Below are 21,345 nucleotides of genomic sequence, written 5' to 3'. Positions count from 1 at the left end.
TTGTCTTATATCACGGATTCATGGTTGAGCTGTCTCAAATCTATTTTTCCTAATCTAATAACATATCATCCATTCTGCGCACATAAGAACAAACTATAAGAACATAAGGCTTTGATGGCCAAAATGTTAAGAACAAGTCAAGAACATTTCAAGGCTATGCAGACTCTAAAACATCCAATTTCTTAGGAAAATTGGTAAAAATGCTCGAAAAATGGTCAAAATAAGAACATTTTAAGAGCATTTTTAGGCTTAAAACTAAAAAAGTTAAGAAAATTCGAAGGCTTCAAAAATTTTTGGATGTTCTTATTAAAAAACGTGTAGTGAAAGTAACAATCTGACCTGGCTGTTTAGCCAAAAGACCGCATTCATTTTTTTGCTTTAAAACGAAAGCGAAAGTGACTGGTTTCTAATATATATGAATATAATTGACGCTTCAATCTGTACGATTTATTTTTTTGCTAATCACTGCGCTTAAAAGTTCATTTAATATTCATAATATAATATAAAAAATCTGGGTGAAAAAGACCGAAAATGACTCTCTTACGGAACAATAGTCTTTAGAGTGAGTACGTGCAATGGGCGGAGTATCAGAATCTGCTCGGAGATTGGTCCAAGGTTAGAATTGTAAATCATGACAACATTAGTTATGTGAAGATTACAAACTTTTGAAGTTTTTTATTGTCTTTTAAAAATAATCGAACATAAAATAATACAAAGAATCTTTATTTTTTGTTTATATCAAATCTGTTAAAATTATTCAAATTGATTTTTAAAGCATTTTATATATTAATTTTAAAATATTTACATCAGTATTTTTGAAATCAAACCCCTTTGCTGGAATCCAAGACCAGGGCTAGCTATTTAAAGGTAAGGGCTATTCCAATTTTATGCCTTCTATGAAAAATGTTGCAATTTTGGCAGGCTGCGAAAAACAAATTAGTAAAAGTACACTAAATTCCTTAGATATCGCGGAACCTTGACAAACCGTATACTTTTTTTATATTTTTAAACTCCATGTTTTTCGTTGTAATCTGAGTCCTCAATACAGATTGATAGCTTTTACACAAAAATCTGTGTGTTTGCCCTTAACTACGTTTAGAAAATTGTTCTTCTGAGAAATAAAAGAGTTCCAGCTCTTTTTTTCTACCGATTTTTTTACATGTTAGTTTACAGTTAGGCCTCCGTAACCCCGTAATAATTTGAGTTATGGAGAGTTTAAGACTTTACTACTAAAAGCTGATTGGATTACGTTTACGCTAATTCTATTAAAAATAATATTTTAGGTTAAATTTGTTTAAAGATTCGCCATACAGTCAACGATCTCTAATTCGAAATATTCGAACAACAGAAAATTCTCCTGGTTTCCCAAAGCTATGGCAATTAATTGAGTAATAAAAGAAATTTTAGCTTTTTACCAAGCAATGTTAAACGATTGCAGCTTTTCAATGAGATTTACCTGAAATCTCACGGCGATTTCGAAAAAAAAATTCCTCTGAATATTGGTGAAGTTTATAATTTACAACTTACAAACCTTTCGTCAAACAAAAAGTTTACAGTTTTTTCTTGTCACTAAACTATTGTCTACTATACATTCTCAAGATGAGTTTCTGATACTCTTTCAAATTCATTCACATTTGTTGTTCCCGTTCAAACTCTGTCAATACTTTATCCAATTGTTCAACAAACATGTCCATGTCGTCCTTGGTCACACAAAGAGGTGGCTTCACTTTCAATACATTTCTTCCTGGACCATCGCCACTGATCAACACGCCACGTTGCCGTAATCTGGATAAATAAATAAGTTAAACTTACATTTCAAAATCTTAAATAGCATGCATTTTATTTGCAGTTACTTTAAAACACTATTAGGCCAGATGAAGTACGGGAATGTCCCAAACCTATTAAATCCTTGGTGGTCAGAGGTCTTAGTCAGAGTAAAACTGACCAAAATATCTTTAGAGTAGAGGATGACAAAACTTGTCCCTGCGAAAACCTTCATCGCTTAACCAATCTCAAAACATTTGGCAAATGAATGTAAATCCTTTTGTATGCCACTGAACATTAATGCTATGAACCTTGCACCCTGAGTTGTAGTATAAATATGCTCCAGTCTGGAATGTAGAATACAGTTGAGTTGAAAGCCCCGAAGGGGCTAGAGAGGAATCGTCAACCTTGCTCAAGCAAGAAAAAGTGTAGCTTTTAGATTTGCGCCGCATTTAAAATGACAGATTAAATCTCTGTTTCCGATGGATCTAGCGATGGATCTTCCGATGGATCTAGCGATTACTTTCAAGCTGGCATTTGCGAAAAACCCACGTGGGAACCTAAGTGGCTTCATTTCCTATGCAAGAGCCCTTCATGGCTATGAAATCAATGGTTACAATACGTGTAGAATTACTTACAAGTAACTTATTCTTTTGGCTTGTGATGTTGCTGGTTCTTTAGTTTGGCGGCTCTTCACCAACTCGATCCCCAAGAATAATCCAACACCCCTAGAAGTATAAAGAGAATTTGTGTATGATTTGTGAAGAAAATGTAGATGCTGAAGTTTTCAAAGAAATTTCAGACGGAGATTAGATGTATTATGAATGATGAGTCTAAAGTAACAGTGTCAAAGCATTGGGTTAAATTTGAGTCGAGGCTGCTAGAGGTGAATTTTCAACCTTTGCCAATAGCAAGAAAGAACCCTTAAGATTTGTGTCGTATTTCGGATGACGGATTGAATCTAGCCATTCTTTGTTTTTTTGTGTATTACATTTTTCAAAATTCTGGCGAAAAATGATACTTCCAATCCTGCGTTTGTATGACAACCATGCGAGCCGAGGCAAAGTGGTCACGGTAGAGGTGAAGATACTCTTATCGAACTCTTTCATTGATTTAATCCATTCAGTGTGCAAATTTTCAAAGCAAAGATAATTCTTTTTGAAATCAAATCTTCCGAGTGCTTGCAAATTTACAAAAAGTTTCTTATAGAAAACTAAGAAGCATCGAGAACAATGAAGTATAAGCCCGATGGGCTAGAATCGAATCTCCTTGCTAGGATTTGAAGCCTACCAAATCCTACCAAAGTTGCGCGGCCTAGCGCAGTCCGCCTGGTTCAACACAAATGACGGATTGAAACTAAAATTTACACCTAAATTTCGAAAAAGATATCACTCGAAAACAAAGCAATCGTTTGATTCAATCCGTCGTCAAAAATACGGTGCATATTTTATAAGACTCCACTTTTCTTGCCTGAGAAATGATAAAGATTCGATTCTAGCCCTTCAGGCATTTACTTCATTGATAGAGAAGTACAAATCAGACTAATTTTCGATTAAGGTCAAACCCCTATCCCAGTCAGACCCTCCTCTGGGTATTTGTGATCCAAAAAAAAACTCCACTAACCTGACATCACCAATAATTTCATGTTTTTCTTTTAATTCTCGTAATTTGGCCATGGTATATTCTCCCACGGTTTCAGCATTTTCTTGTAACTTCTCATCTCGTATCACTTCCATGCATGCACTTGCAATTGCCATTGAGACTGGGTTTCCTCCGAACTAAAATTGAAAGCAAAATTAAATTCAGCTTGTACACTGAAAAAAGGGTATTTACAGGACTTTTCAAGTTTGGCTGATCTGATTTTATAGTCATCCAGGGGGTACCGACCGACGGAGTTGGGAATACCGTTGAGTCTAAAAAAATAGGAACAGTCCTATTATAACAAGTTTTTATTTCTAACTTCTGTAACTCAAATTTCTCCTTAACTCGAACAAGTCTTATGGTCCCTTCAGGTAACAAAACCTTATAAAGTTTACCCTATATTTTGAATTTTCAACCACTCGAACAAAGTTCGCCGTCCCTCGAGCATCTTCGAGTTATGGAGATTCTGCTGTTTATAGAGCTTATCCTACAACTCGAATTTTCTATATCCTGGGCCAATTTGTGTTCCCCGTGAGTGTTCGAGTTATGGAGACTCGAGTGTATGTTAGTTCTAAGGGAGGGTCCATTTTACTCACCGTATTGAAGTAACAGATTTTGGTATCTTCTAATGCTTGAGCGACGGCTTCTGTAGTGACAACACAAGCGACCGGATGTCCGTTCCCCATTGGTTTTCCGATGGATATGATATCCGGAACCACCCCTAAGAATGAAGAAGTGTGTTTGGAGGGTATAAAAATAGATGCATTTTTATAAAACAGGGAAAAGCGAAAAAACGCCCCGAAGGAGTGCAAACTCCAGGCTCGTTTGCAATTTTGTCCGGAAAGACTTTTTAATACCCGGGTTTCCATAATCAGCATAAAATTTCCGTTCCAACAATGTATAACAGCCCCATTCACCTTCTGGGTTGAGCAAAGTCGTCTATAACTCGAGCAATTGAATTCTGCTCCCAGAATAATGAAGGTAAAATAGGTCAAATTGTGAATAGGCTACCAGACGAATTTAATGATATGTTACGGATAGAGGGTTCGAGTAATAATAGAGCAAGTCGTTTACAAGGGTTTGTGAGTTAAACAAACAAGAAACGTTTGAATTATAGTTAATGTACTGATGAGCAATCTTTCAATTTAAATGAATGAGGCAAGTGTAGAGGGGATAGAAACAGCTCTTTAACCCATGAGCAAGTTAAGAAAAAACACATCGGGTAGGAAAGGAGAATTAAAAGAGAAAACCAGTCTGAGAAGAATTCTGGTATGTAGTGAATTATCATCTACAATATACAAAAATATACCTTGTCGTTCAAAAGCCCAAAATCCATGTTTTCCGGCCCTCGCGAAACCTGTTTGTACTTCATCTGCGACACAGATACCTCCCAATTTTCGAACGTGGCTAAGAATGAAAAAAATAATAATCGCAGCTGAAAATAGCTATTTCCTAAAATTGGTCTTCAGTTATCCATGTTTCTTTTTCGTGTAGTCAAGCCAAGAGTTTTCAAAATGAGGTCTATTAGTTGATTCTTCAGATATTACCCTAATAAACTCAACCAGAACAATGAATGACCAAGGTTTTAACGTCAAAACAACATCTAATAAACATCCAGACTGTCATGTAACGTCAGATGATTGTATTGATTAATCACGTTCACAAGCACCGGTTCCGTTTCGCTACGAAACAAAATGAAGTCATTCTATTGGTTAAACTCGATTTGCACGTCTCTTCTAACCAATAGAATGGCTTCATTCCGTTTAGGAGCGAAACTGAACCGTTACCTGCGAACTTGGTTTAACGCTGTGGATTTATATTACAACTTACGCGTATATTCGTTTTAGATAGCCAGCAGGTAATATAACTTGTCCACCACATCCAATTAAGGATTCTGCTATAAACATCCCAATCTAAAGGTCAATAGGCGTCATTTAGAATACTTTCAAACATAATTGTTTGGTATCATTCCCAAATAGCACACCGTCGCGAATCTAAAAATAGACATTGAGTTTTATGTTTGACTGAAATTCAATCCATCACCCTTCGCGTTTATTACGCTTGCACGCAAATTACACTCAATTACAAAGAACAAGTAATAACTTTCACGACTTTTGAATTAAGACGAAAAGGACTGTGGGATTGAATTTCGGTCAAATGAGAGAACTAATCATCATGACGTTTGCATGACGTTTTTTGCGCTATTAAATGCCATCCTACCGATTAGAAATAACCTTGGTCCTAAAATTGACCAATAGAATAACTTAATATCCTTTGGGAACGATATGTGTCATCATAAGTACAAATGAAATGGAATGTTCAAGAACGTTCTATCTTGATCGTTCCAATACCATACTGAACGCTCGCGAACGAAAAGGTCAATATTTAACACCCTAAGAATATTTTAGTATTTTAACATTTTTAAACTAGCTCTTATCGCTCGTTTTATTGTAACGTTCCATTTTATTTGTATTTAAAGTTGCTTTTGATGACACATAAGCCCTTATTAAGACATGTTAGGTAAGGAACTGGCTATGGAAAGTTCGCATGCATTAACTAAACTCGACCTACCTAATAATTGACTTAAAGGTTACGCTTGTACTAGGCTGCAGCATCCGTCTATCACAAAAGCCGCTACCGCTCCAACCCTTAGATTGTTACCTACCTTTCTTCCTTTGCTGACAGCTTCATCCATGACTTTGATCGCATCTTCTGCATATTTCCGTCCGATCTCGTCATCCTCATTATCTCCTTGGTGTTTACCTGGTGTTTGAACAATTATAACTTAGTTCACTAACTCCTTTATAGTTTGCTCAACTTGTTTTAATATACTTTTTTGCTCAGAATCTTATACTCTCTCGTTAATTCAAATTTGAAAAATGGTCAATTTTTTACTCATTTTAGGGTTTAGGAATTTTGCCTATAACGTCAGTTTTTTGGCCATAAAAACTTTTGCCAAGCTTAATTTTCAGGCCCCTTTTTTAAAAAGGTTTCAAAATCCTATCTACTTTCGAACCAATAACATGCGGTGGCGTCCCACGAAAGATGCTACGGATCATAAAGGCTGGCAGTTTATTGGGCTATTCCAGAAAAAATGTGTACCCCCTATGTTGAGGAGGTCTTTTTTGGGAGATGTAAACCCCTGGATTTTGTTTAAAATTTTCAGAACCCCCTTGGATTTTTTCCTTCTTTTTTTTGGACTACCCTGGATTTTCAACCTCGTTTTACTGAGCATTTTCCAACTTATTTTACTGACCACCCTGGATTTTTACACACGGAAAACCAGACTCCGCTGGATTTTTTATTTTCCAGACCACTCTGGACGTCATCTCCTCAACATTGGAGAAGATATAGGGGACAGACTATTTCTGGAATAGCCAAATGTCAACTGTAGAACATGCTGAACGGTCAAAATAAAAGAGCTATCGTAGTGATAGACACAGCAAAACCGCAGTTACCTTTATAAGAATCGGGACTATCAAGAACGTGAATGTAATCAGCTTGTCCAGAGCCTTTAGGATTTTTGAATTTATAAGGACTGATATCGATCACTGACATTGAATGACCATGATAAGCGCTACAAAAAAAAGAAAATGGAATAATCTTGAAACACGGATGAACCCACATACACGCTTTTTTTATAAGAATGGTATTTTATTCATTTCATGATAGACATTCTTAACTTTTTTGGGAAAATCATCTCTCAATATTCTAACGGTATATTCTTAGGTTAGGATTCAATCCAGCTTTAATCTTGCATGCACTATATACCTCGAACAAAGATTTGGTATTTTTGTGAAAACATTATTGGGGGATAATTGGCAATTTACAGGTAAAATACAATAAAAATTTGCATTCTTAGGTTCACTTACCAAGTTCCATGATAGTGTTATTCTTAGCATATTCTTAGTTTTTTTCAGAAATAGTTCCATTCAAACTTACTGATCAATAACCACGCAATCTTTGTGGCTTGTGTATTGCCTTGCCAGTCTCATTGCTAAATCATTTGCCTCTGTCCTAGGGAATGAAATGAAATATGTTGGAAATTATTCAGGGACGAATGAACGTTGCACTGTGAGATTAGAACTCAAACTAGATGAGCACCAAAGCTCTCTTAGTTTAAAAGTCTCAATTGAACCGGCCGAGGTTTCGGTCGTAAATGTCCTTTAAAATTTTATCATTCGTCTTTCAAAGAGTCGATGTTCAAACCTCGGTTAAGACATGTTAGCGAGTTTATGTATGAGTTTTTCGGTGACGGAGACGGTTAGCTTCTGATTTGTCTAGATCCTGATTAACTGAGGGCAAGAGTAAATCAGCACCTTTACCGCCCTCAATTTTGCGGGTCAGAACTGCGGGTTTTTCAGATCGCTTTTGTCAACTCGTTGTCCTCAAAGTGCAAATGCAATAAAATCCCTATTCATCAACTCCACAAAACCATGCACGCTCAAAGTTCACAGACCTCCAAGAAAACTGTTGTTATTTCTGAAATGTCCTTTCCACTTACCCTGAATTAACGAAAAAACAAACAGACAATTCTTTAGGTAACGTTTTCTTCAAGTCTTCTGCAACTTTCAGAATTTGATGATGTAGAAAACGACTGTTGGTTGACAATTCACTCATCTGGAAGGAACCAGCCTTTGTCACGTGAGGGTGACAGTGACCAACTGTAATAAAGTAAAAGCGCTTTTAAGATTATTTGAAGAATCTTTCGTTTGAGGGATTTTCTTGAATTCAAAGAGCTTTTTGTACTCGAATTGATTGACTGTGGTTTCAACCTGTTGCAGCTCAATTGGGAGGGATTTGATGAAGTTGGCACCGTAAGTTGATCTTATGTCGACACTCCTCTTCTAATTCCGACACCCCTCTTTAGAGCTGGGGTCAATAGGAAGGTCGGAATCCCTGATTGAAACTTTATTTCTTTGCTTATGGTCAGAGGATAAAACATGTTTTTCAATCAGTGATTTCGACCTTCCTATTTTTCCACTTATCATTGAAAAGGGTGTCTAAATTAGATAAGGGATGTCGATATTAGACCAAATTACGGCATTAACATCTCTAACGTCCATATAACATCCCCAACGTCCATATAACGTTAGATGAATGCTGAAACAACGTTGTGCACCAGCTGGGATGTTTGGGGTAACCGGTCCTTTCCCCAACATCATACTGATGTAATCAGAGAGATCTTCATTTTCTTACCGTTTGCTACATTATTCATCAGGTCCAAATATCTTGTATTATTTTCGTCGAACAAATACTGTCCTTTTCCGTGATGTATGTATAATGGATCTTGTGGATAATGAATTTCTGTTGCTCGTCTAAATAAATCAAAGTGAAAATCATTGTGAAAAGTATGAGCGGTTTATAGAGGGCCTATGTGTCTTCATGGTGGCCTGCAAACCTGTAAAGCTAGTAGAACGTTAACTCTGTTTCAAAAAAACTGGGGGTCTATATACTTTCAAATGTTGTTTTTGATTGTAAAAGATTTTATCAAAGGTAATACCTCGTTAAAAATATAATTTTGAGCGGGATGATTCAAGGTTAAAGGAAGACCCTCAGTGGACCTTCGATTGACGCACTCGCACTTTTTTTTTCACGCAATTTCTGTTTACACAAAGTTTACCAATTCACGCATTTATGCAATTTTTCTAAAATTTTCACGCATTCATGCAAGTGAAAAAGCCAATTCACGCATTCACGCAAATCGCTTGGTGGGGGGGGGGGCTTAAAGGCTTTTTCACCAGTGGGTACTCACGCCATTAGTTCAACAGATGCCAGTTCTTAGAGTTTTTGAAGGGTCTTAAGGAGATAAGCATTCGCTTATTGCCCACAGAGCAGTGCTTTGCGGACTTTTAGACTAAAACTAAGAACTAAAAAAAAAACTAAATTCAAAAGTTAAAAGTTTCATGGCTCAAAATGTCAGGAGAGTATAAACCTTTTCATAAATTACGTCAGGAACATCACTTGCCTCGTATTCAAACAATAACCATGGTGATTATGTCCCTTGAGACATTAAATTATTTTTTTTATAAACAGAAAGTAGTTTTAATAAAATCCGCTGGGAGTTAATCACCTTGGCAATAATTTCGAAACGAGGCAAGAAATGTTCGTAATGTAATATATGAAAAGGTCTATTGGCAAAATTATAGATAAAAGTTTAATATAAGCCCTCCCTTATTCCGTACGCCATTTAATTGGACCTTACCCCACATTAACGTGTCTCCTAGCCAAAACGTCCTCTAAATCCACTGATCCACATTCTTTCATTGGTGCAAATTTATCTTTATGGCCGTTCTGTAAAGTCCCATTGTGTCCATTCTGTAAATTACCATTATGTCCGTTCTGTGAAATACCATTTTGTTTGGATACTATATGGTTACCGTTGATATCACTTGATATTTTTCGCTTTTTTCCTTCGATTGTTTCTGCCTTTGTGGTAGTATGGTGTTTTCCGTTGACCATTGCCATCTTCTTTGTTTAGTGTTTATTTAATTTTTGTTTCCAAAATAAATTGCCTGTAGAATGAAAAAAATTGAATTACAGTTCTGAAGTCTGCTTCAAAAATTGGCAGCCCGTACCTTTTTAAATATTGCTCTTGAAGGAGAAAAGATATAATGAAAAATAATACCTCGCTGGAAAGATAATTTTGATGAGCGGCTTAATATTTTCCTAAAAAAAGAAAATCCTAATACATCTTTGAAATCAACGGGGTTCAAAGTTTCAGAAAAGTTTAAAATAAAAGTTTTTATTCCAGTTGTAGCTTACATCAAGGGAACCGTGGTGCAGTGGTACAGCATCCGACTATTGTTCGCAAGGTTGTGGGGTCAACCCCAGCCGGGTCATAATCTTTGATTCCCAAAATGGTACTTGATGCCTCTCTGCTTGATGCTCAGCAATTAAGAGAAGGTTCAAGGGTAAGTGGAACAATCCAGGGAGAAAGAGTGGTGCCCTCCCCTACCTTCGGGTAGATAGCTATCGAAAGGGGCGCCTTCGGGTTGCCTCCGACTGCGGTCGCAGACTGACTTACTACATCAAACCGCTCAAAATTATCTTTCCAACGACAACGAGGTATTACTTTTGATTATATCTCCCCCCTCTCAAAAGGAATGTTTGAAATAAAGACTGGAAATTCTTTTGGAACAGACTTTAATAGCATCCTATTCATTCCTATTCCATCCACGTTCGTTTTATACAACACAAAGTTCAAATGAATCAAAAAATCGTACGTGGTCCCTGTAAAAGACTAATTGATCGATATTGGGAGGTCTCATAAACAATAATCGACCATTAAGCGTTTAAACGGTACACGAATGAAACTCCCGTTATCGCAGCTTTCGTACAAACATGACAAGAACGATCTGCGTCAATGTGTCCAAAAATTAATTACGTACAAAACATTATAAACGCTTTTTTGATAAGAATATACTTTACAAGAATATTCATGATGAAATTTGCCAAAAATTAAGAATATGCTAAGAATATCACTCATGGAATTAGGCAACTGAAGCTAAGAATGCCATTTACAGAGCAATTTTAACTATAAATTGCCAGTTTCCCCTCAGTAAGGCTCGAAACTTTCACAAAAATACCATTTTTTGCTTCAGGTGTGTATTTCTTGTTAAATTTTGGTTAAATTTCGACCCTAACCCAAGGAAATACCCTAAGAATATTTTTTTAGGATGATTTTCACCCTAAAAGCTAAGAATATCTATGATGAAATGAAAAACACTATTCTTATAAAAAAAGCGTGTAGCATGAAGCCATAATAACAATAATAAAACTTTGTTTTTGAGGTCAAGGCTATGTTATGCTTTATGTCTCGATCTTCAGAGATTCCAGGCTTTTTGAAAAATAGTGGATGTATATGTTCGTGCATCCAAACAAAACAACATTCGTTGATACAGTACATAAAATTGTTGAACAACAAGGTCACATGTGTCAAATGAATTTATAAAAAAAAAAAAACACGCAGTCACTTAATTAGCCTGTACCACCCCGCCGCCACGGGCGTTTTTTATAATTTGAAAAAAACTTCGCGTTTTCTTTTAAGTCAGCGAAGAAAAGTCTGGTAGAGGCTATCACTTGATAGACCCTTAGTAATTTTGGGCAAATTTTGACGTAAATAAGAATTTCGACTCTTTTTGCTGAAAGCGAGAACCCCGGGGGGGAGGCACTTGGAAAAAATGGGTACGGGGACGTGCCGCTGGTCAGGGTCCCTTTTTTATGTTCTGAAGAAATCTGACAGGGTCCCAAATTTACTATTTTTCAAGATGTGCATCTGGCAGGATCGACTTTTTTGGTTAAATGGGAAGACTTTTCGTTCTGACAGGTTCCCAAATTTAGCAAATCTTAAATCTGATAGGGTCTATTTTCTCCAGCGGCACGTCGCCGTCGGTCCTGAAAGGTCAGTGCCCCCCCCCCAGGGAGAAAGCTTTTTTGTGCATCATCGCCCCTGCTCCCTGTGTGTATTAGTATACTCAAGCATGAAGTGTTGAATAATCCTTTCCCTTTGCCGTCATTTCTGAAGCCCCTATACCCAATTATAGTCCGGGTATCAAAAGTGAAACGAAATTACCCTACTTTTCCTTTCATCTTTACATAATGGACTCCTGTTTCATCCGAAGTAAACAGTATTTCTTTTGATACAGCATCTCAATAATGTTCTACTGTGTTCTAAAACCCTCTTCAATCATATAGGTCTCATTTAGGCCAAGCGAACGGCGAATTTCCGGTCTAAGGCACGAAAAATAAATACAATTTGCCGTTCGAAAAGTTCGGTTCGCCGCCTCAAGTACATATTTACGCTAATCAATACACTGGCTAATCAATACACGTTTTTTCTTAAGAAACTAGTTTTACCAAGCAGCCTCAATGTTTCTTAAGAAATCGGCCTTTTGAGCCTCAAATGTTTCTTACATGTTTCTAAACTTTTTGACATAATCAATCTATGCAAAGAAAAAAACAAACATTTGTTTGATTGGAAGGTTCTTAAAAAAACCGAATCAAAAAATGTTATTTTCTCATTCTCAGCCTCAGCATGTTTCTTAAAAAAAAGACGTGTAAACTTGCTAAGAATTCGCCAGCCTGGAATCTAGAAATCACCAGAGTTAATTTTTCATCTCGCCAGCCTACCAAAAACAAATCAAAACCCCTGATCATATAAACGTAAAGCCAAAAAGATAAAATAATTTCCATTTCTTTTTCTGATATAACCTAACGAAGGAGAAATTTCTCATCTTACTCTGAAATATAACTGTCTTCGAATTTCTTCATCGGTTCAAAAATTATCTTTTTAAGAATTTCAAGTTATCTTTTTCTAGGTTCGTTATAAACATCACGTCACATAATTGTATTTAATTTAAGTTCTTTTAAAAACGTCTGGAAAGTCTATAAAGAGTTAGCCTGAAAGAGACAAATTTACCTTAGCCTCGTTATTAAAAAGATATAGGTTATGGTTAAAGAATCTTGCAAAGAAGCGATATTCTCAGACTTTGATGTTTTTCTTATAGAAAAAGGGCTTTTCTTATAGAAAAAGGGCGCTCTATCAATAAAATATGAACACTTTGCTCCATTGAAACGGAAAAACTATACACGAAAGAGGAATTTGAGCTACCAACCTATATTACTACAATAAATTATTTAAAATCAATTTTGAAAACTTTTATTCCTCGATTGCTGTTATAACTGAACTGACAGTTCATTTTGAAAAATGGTATTAAAATTGGTTTTCACAAATAATTTTTTGAAAAATGAGTTAATAACATTGTGTCAGGGGGGGGGGTACTAGGTTTGTGAGGTGACTGGTATGTCCGAACTAAAAATCGAAAATCAACCCTTAAATAGAAAAGAAAATTGACATTTTTGAGACCCTTTGAGAGATTTTTGTCAAAATTTTTGTCAAAATTTTCGAAAATCGTTACCCTTTGAGAGGACAATTCTCGATCTTAGTGATTTTATATGAATTTGTACCCCTATAGATTGGAGTACAAATTCATATTGAGGGGCTTTTAAGGTATCACAAAGCCTTATTGGTTGCATACATACTCGTCACCTGTTTTGCCTAAGTAGTAGTAGCTTCTTAGGGCACTGATTAATTGTGTCCGCCACTTTTGAAGTCAGTTTGTTACCTTGAGTCTAATACTAGACGATCCTATCATCTACACAAGGTTACTAAAAAAGGGAATAGTTTAGGAGGCGTGATAAATTCGGGTGGAGTATGCAGTGACGGAGGTGTTTACAGTTTGTCAAAACTCTACCACCACTTTTTTCCCGCGGTTACTGACCCTCTAAAACGAACGATAGAATTGTCTAGTCTAATACGTGCTTACGTGCATACGTCTCCCTTACCCAAAATTGCTCAAACACATCACTTCGTTCTATATGTTTTTGAAAAAACTGATTCCACCTTTTTTCAGTTACGTAGTATTTCGGCACATTATTCCTTGTCATGATTTTATAAAAAAGGGAAAATATTGACTAAATAAATATTGACAATGTCTGACTTTAGCGGTAAATAAAAAATCACGACTTAAGTTTATAAAGAAGTGCTCTTTATTCTAAATTTGATAAATTAAGTGTTAAAGTAAATGATAGATGACTTGTAAACTTTGAAAAATCCGCAAAACGAAAAAAAATTCTTAAAATACGTGTGATATTTGTTTGTTTATTTGCTTTAAACAACTAAACAGAAAAACAGAGAAAAATATTGAAACTAAATAAATGTAAACTTAAAAATGATCGAAACATTAGACTTAGACTTAGAGTTAGACCATGTTCACACGTTGCTGTTCTGTTTCGCTCCGGTATGATCGTTACGGATCGAGTGTGTCCATATTGGTTTCGGAGCAGTTATGTTCCGAGGAAAAAAAGTGGAGCGAAACCGTTTCTATCCGTTTTGCTTTGTAACGTCTTCTTTTCGAATTTTGACGTTCACACTTGTTTTGGCTCCATTTCGTTTCGGAACGGAACGGAACGGAACGGAACGGAACCGTAACATCTGAACATGGTCTTCGGGTTACTTGTACAATGTGCCCTATAATCCTATAAAGTCGGAACAGGATTTAAAGCCACTCATTACCTACATGAGTTGTGCGGTTTTCATACAAACGCTGGATTGGAACTAACATTTACCGCCAAAATTTGAAAAATGTATAAAACGTGAAAACAAATAAAGCACAAGATTCAATCCCTCATCCGAAATACGACGCAAATTTTAAGGCATCACTTTTAAATGCAAAGGAAAAATTGAAGAAAACTATCTAGCCTTTACGTACCTTTAAACTCAATATCTGAAATTACCAAAAAAAAAAAAAAAAAAACAGCCGTGAGCCGTGAGCCTGCATAATTTTTACTTGTACCTTTACAAATAGAATAGAGTGTATCTTGATCAGAAGACTATGATAAAATGTATTGAAAGAAACTGGTGGTCAAATTTAAAGGGACACAAAAACGAGGTCAATACTTTGTTTGTTTAGTCACTTGATATGTCAAAAATGTCAAAATGTTAATTTACGTAATTGATACATACCCCCATTTTTACAACAAATAGAAATTTACGGACAGCATGATTAAGAAAAGTGTTCACGTGCGTCATTTTTAATTCTTTGTTAATCAAGATGTTAGATAAAGAGTTCTGTCTATTCACTATATTCACTGAACACTCACAGATAGACTGTAAAAGACTTGAGATCGTTCGATTTTTTCGATCCTATACCGCTACCGTCGTTTTGTATAAGGTTTCCCATTTCCGCACTAAGATTCCTTTGCCACTTTTCTAGCGGAAAAAGACCAAAACTTCGGATAGTTGAAAAATAAGCTTCGGAAAGTTAGGCAGTATGGTGAACAAAGATTTCTCGTTCCTTTAGAAACAAACCCTTTCCAATCTCATGCCGGTTATCCCGGAAAAAAAAAACAGCTGAAAAATTCTGGAAACGGGACAAAAATCTTAATGCGGGAATGGGAATCTTATACAAATACGACGGTAGGTCTGGTTTTGAACTTGAAATACTTTTTCCAAATACCATATCAGCCTTTTTACGTCAGCCCTTATTTTGTGCTTTTCTTTGTCACTGGCCTAATACACGTTTTTTTATAAGAACAAACTATATAAGAACATAAGGCTTCGATGGCCAAAATGCTAAGAACAAGTTAAGAACATTTTAAGGCTTTGCTGACTCGAAAACACCCGGTTTTTTAGGAAAATGGGTAAAAATGCTCAAAAAATGGAGAAAATAAGAACACTTTAAGGCTTAAAACCCAAAAAGATAAGAACATCCGAAGGCTTCAAAAATTTTTGGATGTTCTTATAAAAGAAACGTGTAAGGTCTGGCCTTGAAAGGTTCGATAAACTATTACAGATCCAGTTTACAGCCGTGTTTTATTAACCGAAAAACACGTGTGCAAAATTTGCAAAAAGAAAGGGAGACCGACAGACAGACGGACCTCTTTAACTCAACATCATAGCTCACACGCACCTTTTTCACACCCAAATACAAAACATTACATCATTATTCAGATAAAAAAACATATCGGTCTTAGCATGCTTTTCAAAAGGAAAGGTTCAAGTTCCATCCTAAATTTTAACACAAAAGTGTGACAATCATTAGGGTCAATAGTAAATCGAGTTTTGAAGGTTAATGGTTACTTAGGCCGTTAAACGGTGTTTGGCTTTTACTTTTTTTCTACTTTTCAAAACAAAAATTTTGGTCTCTTCTACACGTTTTTTTATTTACAAGAACAAAGTATATAAGAACATAAGGCTTCAACGGCCAAAATGAACAAGTTAAGAACATTTTAAGGCTTTGAGGACTCTAAAACACCCGGTTTCTTAGGAAAACGGAAAAAAATACATAAAAATTGGGAAAATAAGAACACTTTTAGGCTTAAATCTAAAAAAGTTGAACATCCGAAGGCTTATAAAGTTTTAGATGTTCTTATAAAAAAACGTGTTTCTATTAAAGTATCAAGTATTGTTTCTTTACTATGGGTTCATCTATTTTACATACACCAAGCAGTAGCGTAGACAGGAGGGGCATGGCGAATTAGCGAGTATTTTTCATTCCGTTTCTTGATGATTTTCTGAAAAACGAAGCCTTTCAAGTGTTCTGACGCAAACTCGAAAACCTAGACCTCAAAAATTTGAAAAAGTCGCAAAATGGAATAGACGATATTGCGTGGGAAAAAATCTATGACGCCTAGTATAAGCTCATAGCGAATGTTCAGCTAAAACATTCACAAAACCACGTTTTCTTGTGCCCAAAAACGAAAACGAAAGCCACCTGGTAAGCTAATAAACGTGCTTAAAGTTCTTTAATATTCAACTCAAAGCTATGCATCAATCATGACAGATTCTCTAAGGAAGACGTACTAAGCGTGGAGTAATCAGAATCTGTCCAGAAATACATGATTTTCCAACTAGCAGGTTCATGTAACAAAGTCACGAATAAACGTCGAGTAAAGCTTTGATTGCTTGTAGACATGCAAAGATTACCTCATACTTTGGACATTTTGATAAAAATTATGTTAAAGAATTTTTTAGCCAAACAGAGATTTATTCGACGTTTTTCGTGACTTTTTACATGAACCTGCTAATATGAAATACGTGTATTAATTACAAAAGTGTAATCTGTTGTGTCAACGTGAATATAAAAAGAGACTTCGTTCAAGGCAACATGCTTTTAGTATCAACTGGAAGTTTTGATAGCTAATTTATCCCCCCCCCCAACCCCAGCGGACCTTTGATTCAAACAATCACACCTTTTTTTCAAAATTCGCGCATTTACGCAATGTGTTTTCGTCATTCACGTAATTTCTGTTCACGCAACGTTTTCCAATACACGCAGCTTTTTAAAAATTTTAATGCATTCACGCAAGTGAAAAATTCCATTCGGGCGTTCACGCAAACCGATGGGGGAGGCCTTAAATTGACAGCAAATTATACTTGGTGAAAGGCAAATTCATCAATAAATGACGCACGTTGACTTTGCTCACTAAAGTTAACCTGGGGGGGGCTTTATAACTCTACAAAGTCACTGAGACAGGAATGCATACACTACATGAACTGGTTCAGGTTCCTCCTGAATAAAATTACTATAGTTTCTACAACACACGTAAAAATGAAGCGAATACACCTTTTCGACCGTAGTCACCAATTGCCGCGCGGGAATTTTTTTGTCCGTTTTATCCGTTTTATCCCACTAAAACCGTCCCAGTCCTTTTTTCGCACCTATAGACAATAGAAAAATGCGTCAAAAAAAGATTGAGACGGTTTTAGTGGGATAAAGTGGACAAAACAATGCCCGTGCGACTACGGTCGAAAAGATGTATACTCTGTGAAAAATTGGAAGCCCACGCGTCCGAATTCACATACTTGATTTTGCGGTTTTGATTATTTCATTCTGGCATCTAAATTGTTATTTCTCAAAACTCCAAGAATAATTTTACTTTCAAAGACTTTCAAGAAAATACCCTTGAGAGGCCCAATATTATTGACAAATAGAGTGGAATAATGTCACTCCAACATGCCGCAAAGAAAACACTCATTGAACGGAAATTATTGACGTATGTAGTTTAGCTATTCCCGAAACACATAAACAACAACACAATGCTTTCGTATTGGAATGTGGACAGGGTCAGTGTTATCTAATACTTCAAAATTGCAAGAAACAGCAATTTAGAATCATTCATCGGGAAATAGCTTAATAAAAATGATATCTAATCTATAATCTAAAAACAATTTTTTTGAGGTGAGATTTTCTAGATACGGTCCAACTATCAATTTATCTTGTACGGAATATGTACACCTTAAAAAGCAGCCATGCAGTCTCTAAATGGTGTACAGAGTTCTCATAAATGCCCCCTTAAAATTCGGACGCAAAAGTTAAGAACACCCCAAGGCTTCAAAAACTATTAAAGAAAACCTGAAAGGTTTATAAGGCATTGTTAACTGAAGGGACCAGAAAACCCGTTCGAGTTAAAGAGAATGCGCTATATATGAAATCTGCAAACAGCTCTTTTCAACAGAGCTTTCATTGTAACGCTCTACATTGGGTTTTTCCGGAAAAAAATCGTGCACCCCCTGTTGAGGAGGTCCATTTCCGTTCCAAGGGGGTAAGGTTTGAAATGCAGTGGAATTCCATAAGGGTAGACGAAAATCCGTCAAAAATAAGCGGAATTCCAAGGGGGTAATGATTGAAAATTTGTAAAAATTCGGAATTCCAGAGGGGTATGATCCTAAAATTGCCTGGAATTCCAAGGGGGTAGGTCAAAAAAGGTTGGACCTCCTCAACAGGGGGTGCACGTTTTTTTTTCTGGAAAAGCCCATTTTTGCATGAGACATTGATACTCGATTTCTTTGAACTTAGTCAGCATTTATGGTCATAGTTTCTTTAAACTTTTCTTTATTCTGACATCGGACACTTTTGACAGGTTCTTCAAACCCGCTGCCATTGAAATTCCTCTGTCTTACGCACAGAACATATTCCGATTTCTTACTTTGTCAATTCGATTATAAACTAAATAATTATCGGGTTGTCTTCTTACTCAAAACTTCGAGTGAATAAATAAACGCGATTAAAAACTAACGGCCCATTGGGATTAGGCCTGATAAGTAACCTTGCACCACTAGAGGTTAACTTTCATGGCCTTGAAATAGAAGACCTTTCTCGTCTCCAGTTTATGATAAAACCTTTTTCTTTCAAAAGTGAGTTTGACTTTGGAATTTTCATATATTGATGACCAAAAAAAATCCGTATTTTGGTGGCAATGTAAGTTCCACCAAGTTACATTTTTCACGTTATCCGTTGAAATATTAGCGAGTTTATGTATTTGTTCTTTTGAGGACAGGGAGCGGTTGGGGTTTGATTTGGCTAAATCCTGATCAACTGAGGACGACGGTAAACCAGCAGTTTTACCGTCCTCGATTATATGGGGCAGAACTGCGGGTTTTTCCAAATCTCTTCAGTCACTCTACCGTAATCAAAAATTTCTAGCATCTAATGGTATTTTTGTCTCGATCCTCCGTCCGATATATGTAATCAAAAGTGCAAATACATAAACTCGCTATCGGTTTATAGAGACAGGGGATGTATTCCAGTTTCCACTCTCCTTAGTGAGCAAAGTTTATGACCGCAGACGAAGAGTCAATTCCCTTTATTCTCATATACAAGCCTTGGAATGTGCAGCGTAAGATAATACTTCAAGACTTTCGCAATCTTGGTATCCTATTTTACGTTCACTTGAAATGTGAAACGTTTAGGGTCGGATTTCATTTCCAGCTCAAAATGCAATGTAAATATTTGAGCCATTTAAATTCCAGTTTTCGGACATTTTTAAATATGATAGTCTGGAGATCCATACTTCGTGCCAAAAAAAGAAGTTAGACAAACAGATTCGCTTAGTTCCGATCAAAACAATAATATCACGTGATTTCAACCATTGTTTAACAGCTCATAGAATTCTGCGCCAGGATCCTGTATCTTCATTAATGATCGCCCTACTACTGTGCTTCCTCTGATTTTCTGTTAAGTCCCATATACACGTCAAAATCGTTTTATATAGGCCGAGACTCTAAGCTATCCCTATAAAAACTTCGACAAATAGTTTCAACAAACCCTAGAAACACTAAGTTAGAAATCAAGTTTGTTAGTTAGATGAACTCGAGATTGAGGTCCTTCATGCCAAAGCTTTTTTCACATGTACGTAAAATTTTACTTAAGACGACATTGAAGGGTGGGGAATTTCCCTAAGCTTACGTAGTGTGTTTTAAGGCCTTAAGTAAAGTTTGCTTACGTTCAAAAAGTTTTGAACGGAAGGAAAAGTCATGTAAGACCCTCTTAATCAACAGAAACTCTACATAATGTCGGGGAAATTCCCAAAACACAGCATTACGAACGATTTTCCGTAAGGTCTAAAGTAAAATTTTACGTGCATGTGAAAAAAGCTCGGGGTACACAGATAAACTAAAAAACAAATAAATACGAAACACTATTGAAAAAAATAATATCCCCCGCTGGGCACTGAGTGACATCGCCAAAGGTACTAGAGACTATCTATAAGTAAAAACATTTGAAGGATAACTAACCTTGATTGTATGTGCTAACTTCTTTTACAACGTCTAGACTTCAGAACCCTCTTGTTAATTTTCCTGTTAAGTAGGTCTGTCGGTCGTCCATATGTGCGTCCTTCTAGCTCTCCTTGCGTTTATATGATGATGACGTCATTATTGCACTCCATCGTTGTTCGCTGTAAAATGACGATGAAGGGTGAAGTGGAACACAAACAACCCAGCTGGCACACAACGTTGCTACAACGCTCATCTAACGTTATATGGACGTTGTGAACGTTATATAAACGTTGAAACGACGTTGTGTGCCAGCTGGGAATAAATTGACCTAAACAAATTACAAAGCTTTACACATAAACGTGAAAACCTAAAACAGTTTTGTTTGTTATTCTCACCTACTCGCCTTTTATAGAGCGGTGGTGGACGGCGGAGACACGAGGCCGCAACTACCCCCTACCAAAGCAGCCGATTTTTTCGGAGTTATAGAATGAGAAAATGGTAAGGAAAATGCTTCTTGGATAACTTTCTTTCAAACAACCATCCATCCAACCATTAGCAGTTATTTTAGCTCGCTTTTAAAGAGAAAAAAATACATTCTTTTAAACATATTTCAGTCTTGTTCAAAGCAACAAACATCTCTAAAAGTTCTGCAGATAAACTAACGTTTATGCAATGCAACGTCTTCAAAATTGTTAAAATTTACGTAAGCGAAAATGAAAGTTACTACAATTTGGCGCGCGTTTTTTTTGCTGTGTTCCAACATTTTCGATTTATATAGTTATTTCGATTTAAGCAGGATAAGAAAGAGAAGGCTAGCCCCGTGGGAGGGGCACTGACCTTGACGGCTGACGGGGACGTACCGATGGATTTTGAAAAAT

General features: G+C 36.3%; 1 protein-coding gene across 2 annotated transcripts; it reads right to left on the bottom strand.

The window, feature by feature from the left end:
* Positions 1-644: 644 nt before the first annotated feature.
* On the bottom strand, positions 645-21,074 carry LOC136815891 (5-phosphohydroxy-L-lysine phospho-lyase-like). Of its 2 annotated transcripts, XM_067072341.1 has the most exons (15): positions 20,863-21,074; positions 20,486-20,646; positions 10,034-10,074; positions 9,611-9,920; positions 8,605-8,723; positions 7,910-8,069; positions 7,348-7,422; positions 6,864-6,982; positions 6,071-6,168; positions 5,236-5,318; positions 4,715-4,812; positions 4,002-4,126; positions 3,388-3,542; positions 2,403-2,492; positions 645-1,785 (listed from the first exon to the last, which is right to left on the bottom strand). In XM_067072341.1, exons 4-15 carry the CDS (start codon positions 9,871-9,873, stop codon positions 1,629-1,631), a joined length of 1,542 nt encoding a protein of 513 aa, XP_066928442.1. In that variant the 5' UTR covers positions 9,874-9,920; positions 10,034-10,074; positions 20,486-20,646; positions 20,863-21,074; the 3' UTR covers positions 645-1,628. The 2 variants fall into 2 exon arrangements, with proteins under 2 accessions (XP_066928442.1, XP_066928441.1); XM_067072340.1 differs by lacking the exon at positions 10,034-10,074.
* Positions 21,075-21,345: the final 271 nt, after the last annotated feature.

The sequence above is a fragment of the Clytia hemisphaerica genome, unplaced genomic scaffold (assembly GCF_902728285.1).
Source record: "Clytia hemisphaerica strain Z4C2 unplaced genomic scaffold, Clytia hemisphaerica genome assembly, whole genome shotgun sequence".
NCBI classification, from domain to species: domain Eukaryota; kingdom Metazoa; phylum Cnidaria; class Hydrozoa; order Leptothecata; family Clytiidae; genus Clytia; species Clytia hemisphaerica.
The sequence above is the reverse complement of the archived record's forward strand: the minus strand, read 5'-3'. Positions and strand labels throughout refer to the sequence as shown.

Bases quoted from the DNA above. Each gene is read 5' to 3' on its own strand.
- LOC136815891 (XM_067072341.1), bottom strand. From the start codon at position 9,873: ATGGCAATGGTCAACGGAAAACACCATACTACCACAAAGGCAGAAACA. The intron at 6,983-7,347 runs GTAAGTTTGAAT...TTTTTTTTGTAG, and splicing joins GATTGCGTGGTTATTGATCA to CGCTTATCATGGTCATTCAA. The intron at 3,543-4,001 runs GTGAGTAAAATG...TTTCAATTTTAG, and splicing joins AAATCTGTTACTTCAATACG to TTCGGAGGAAACCCAGTCTC.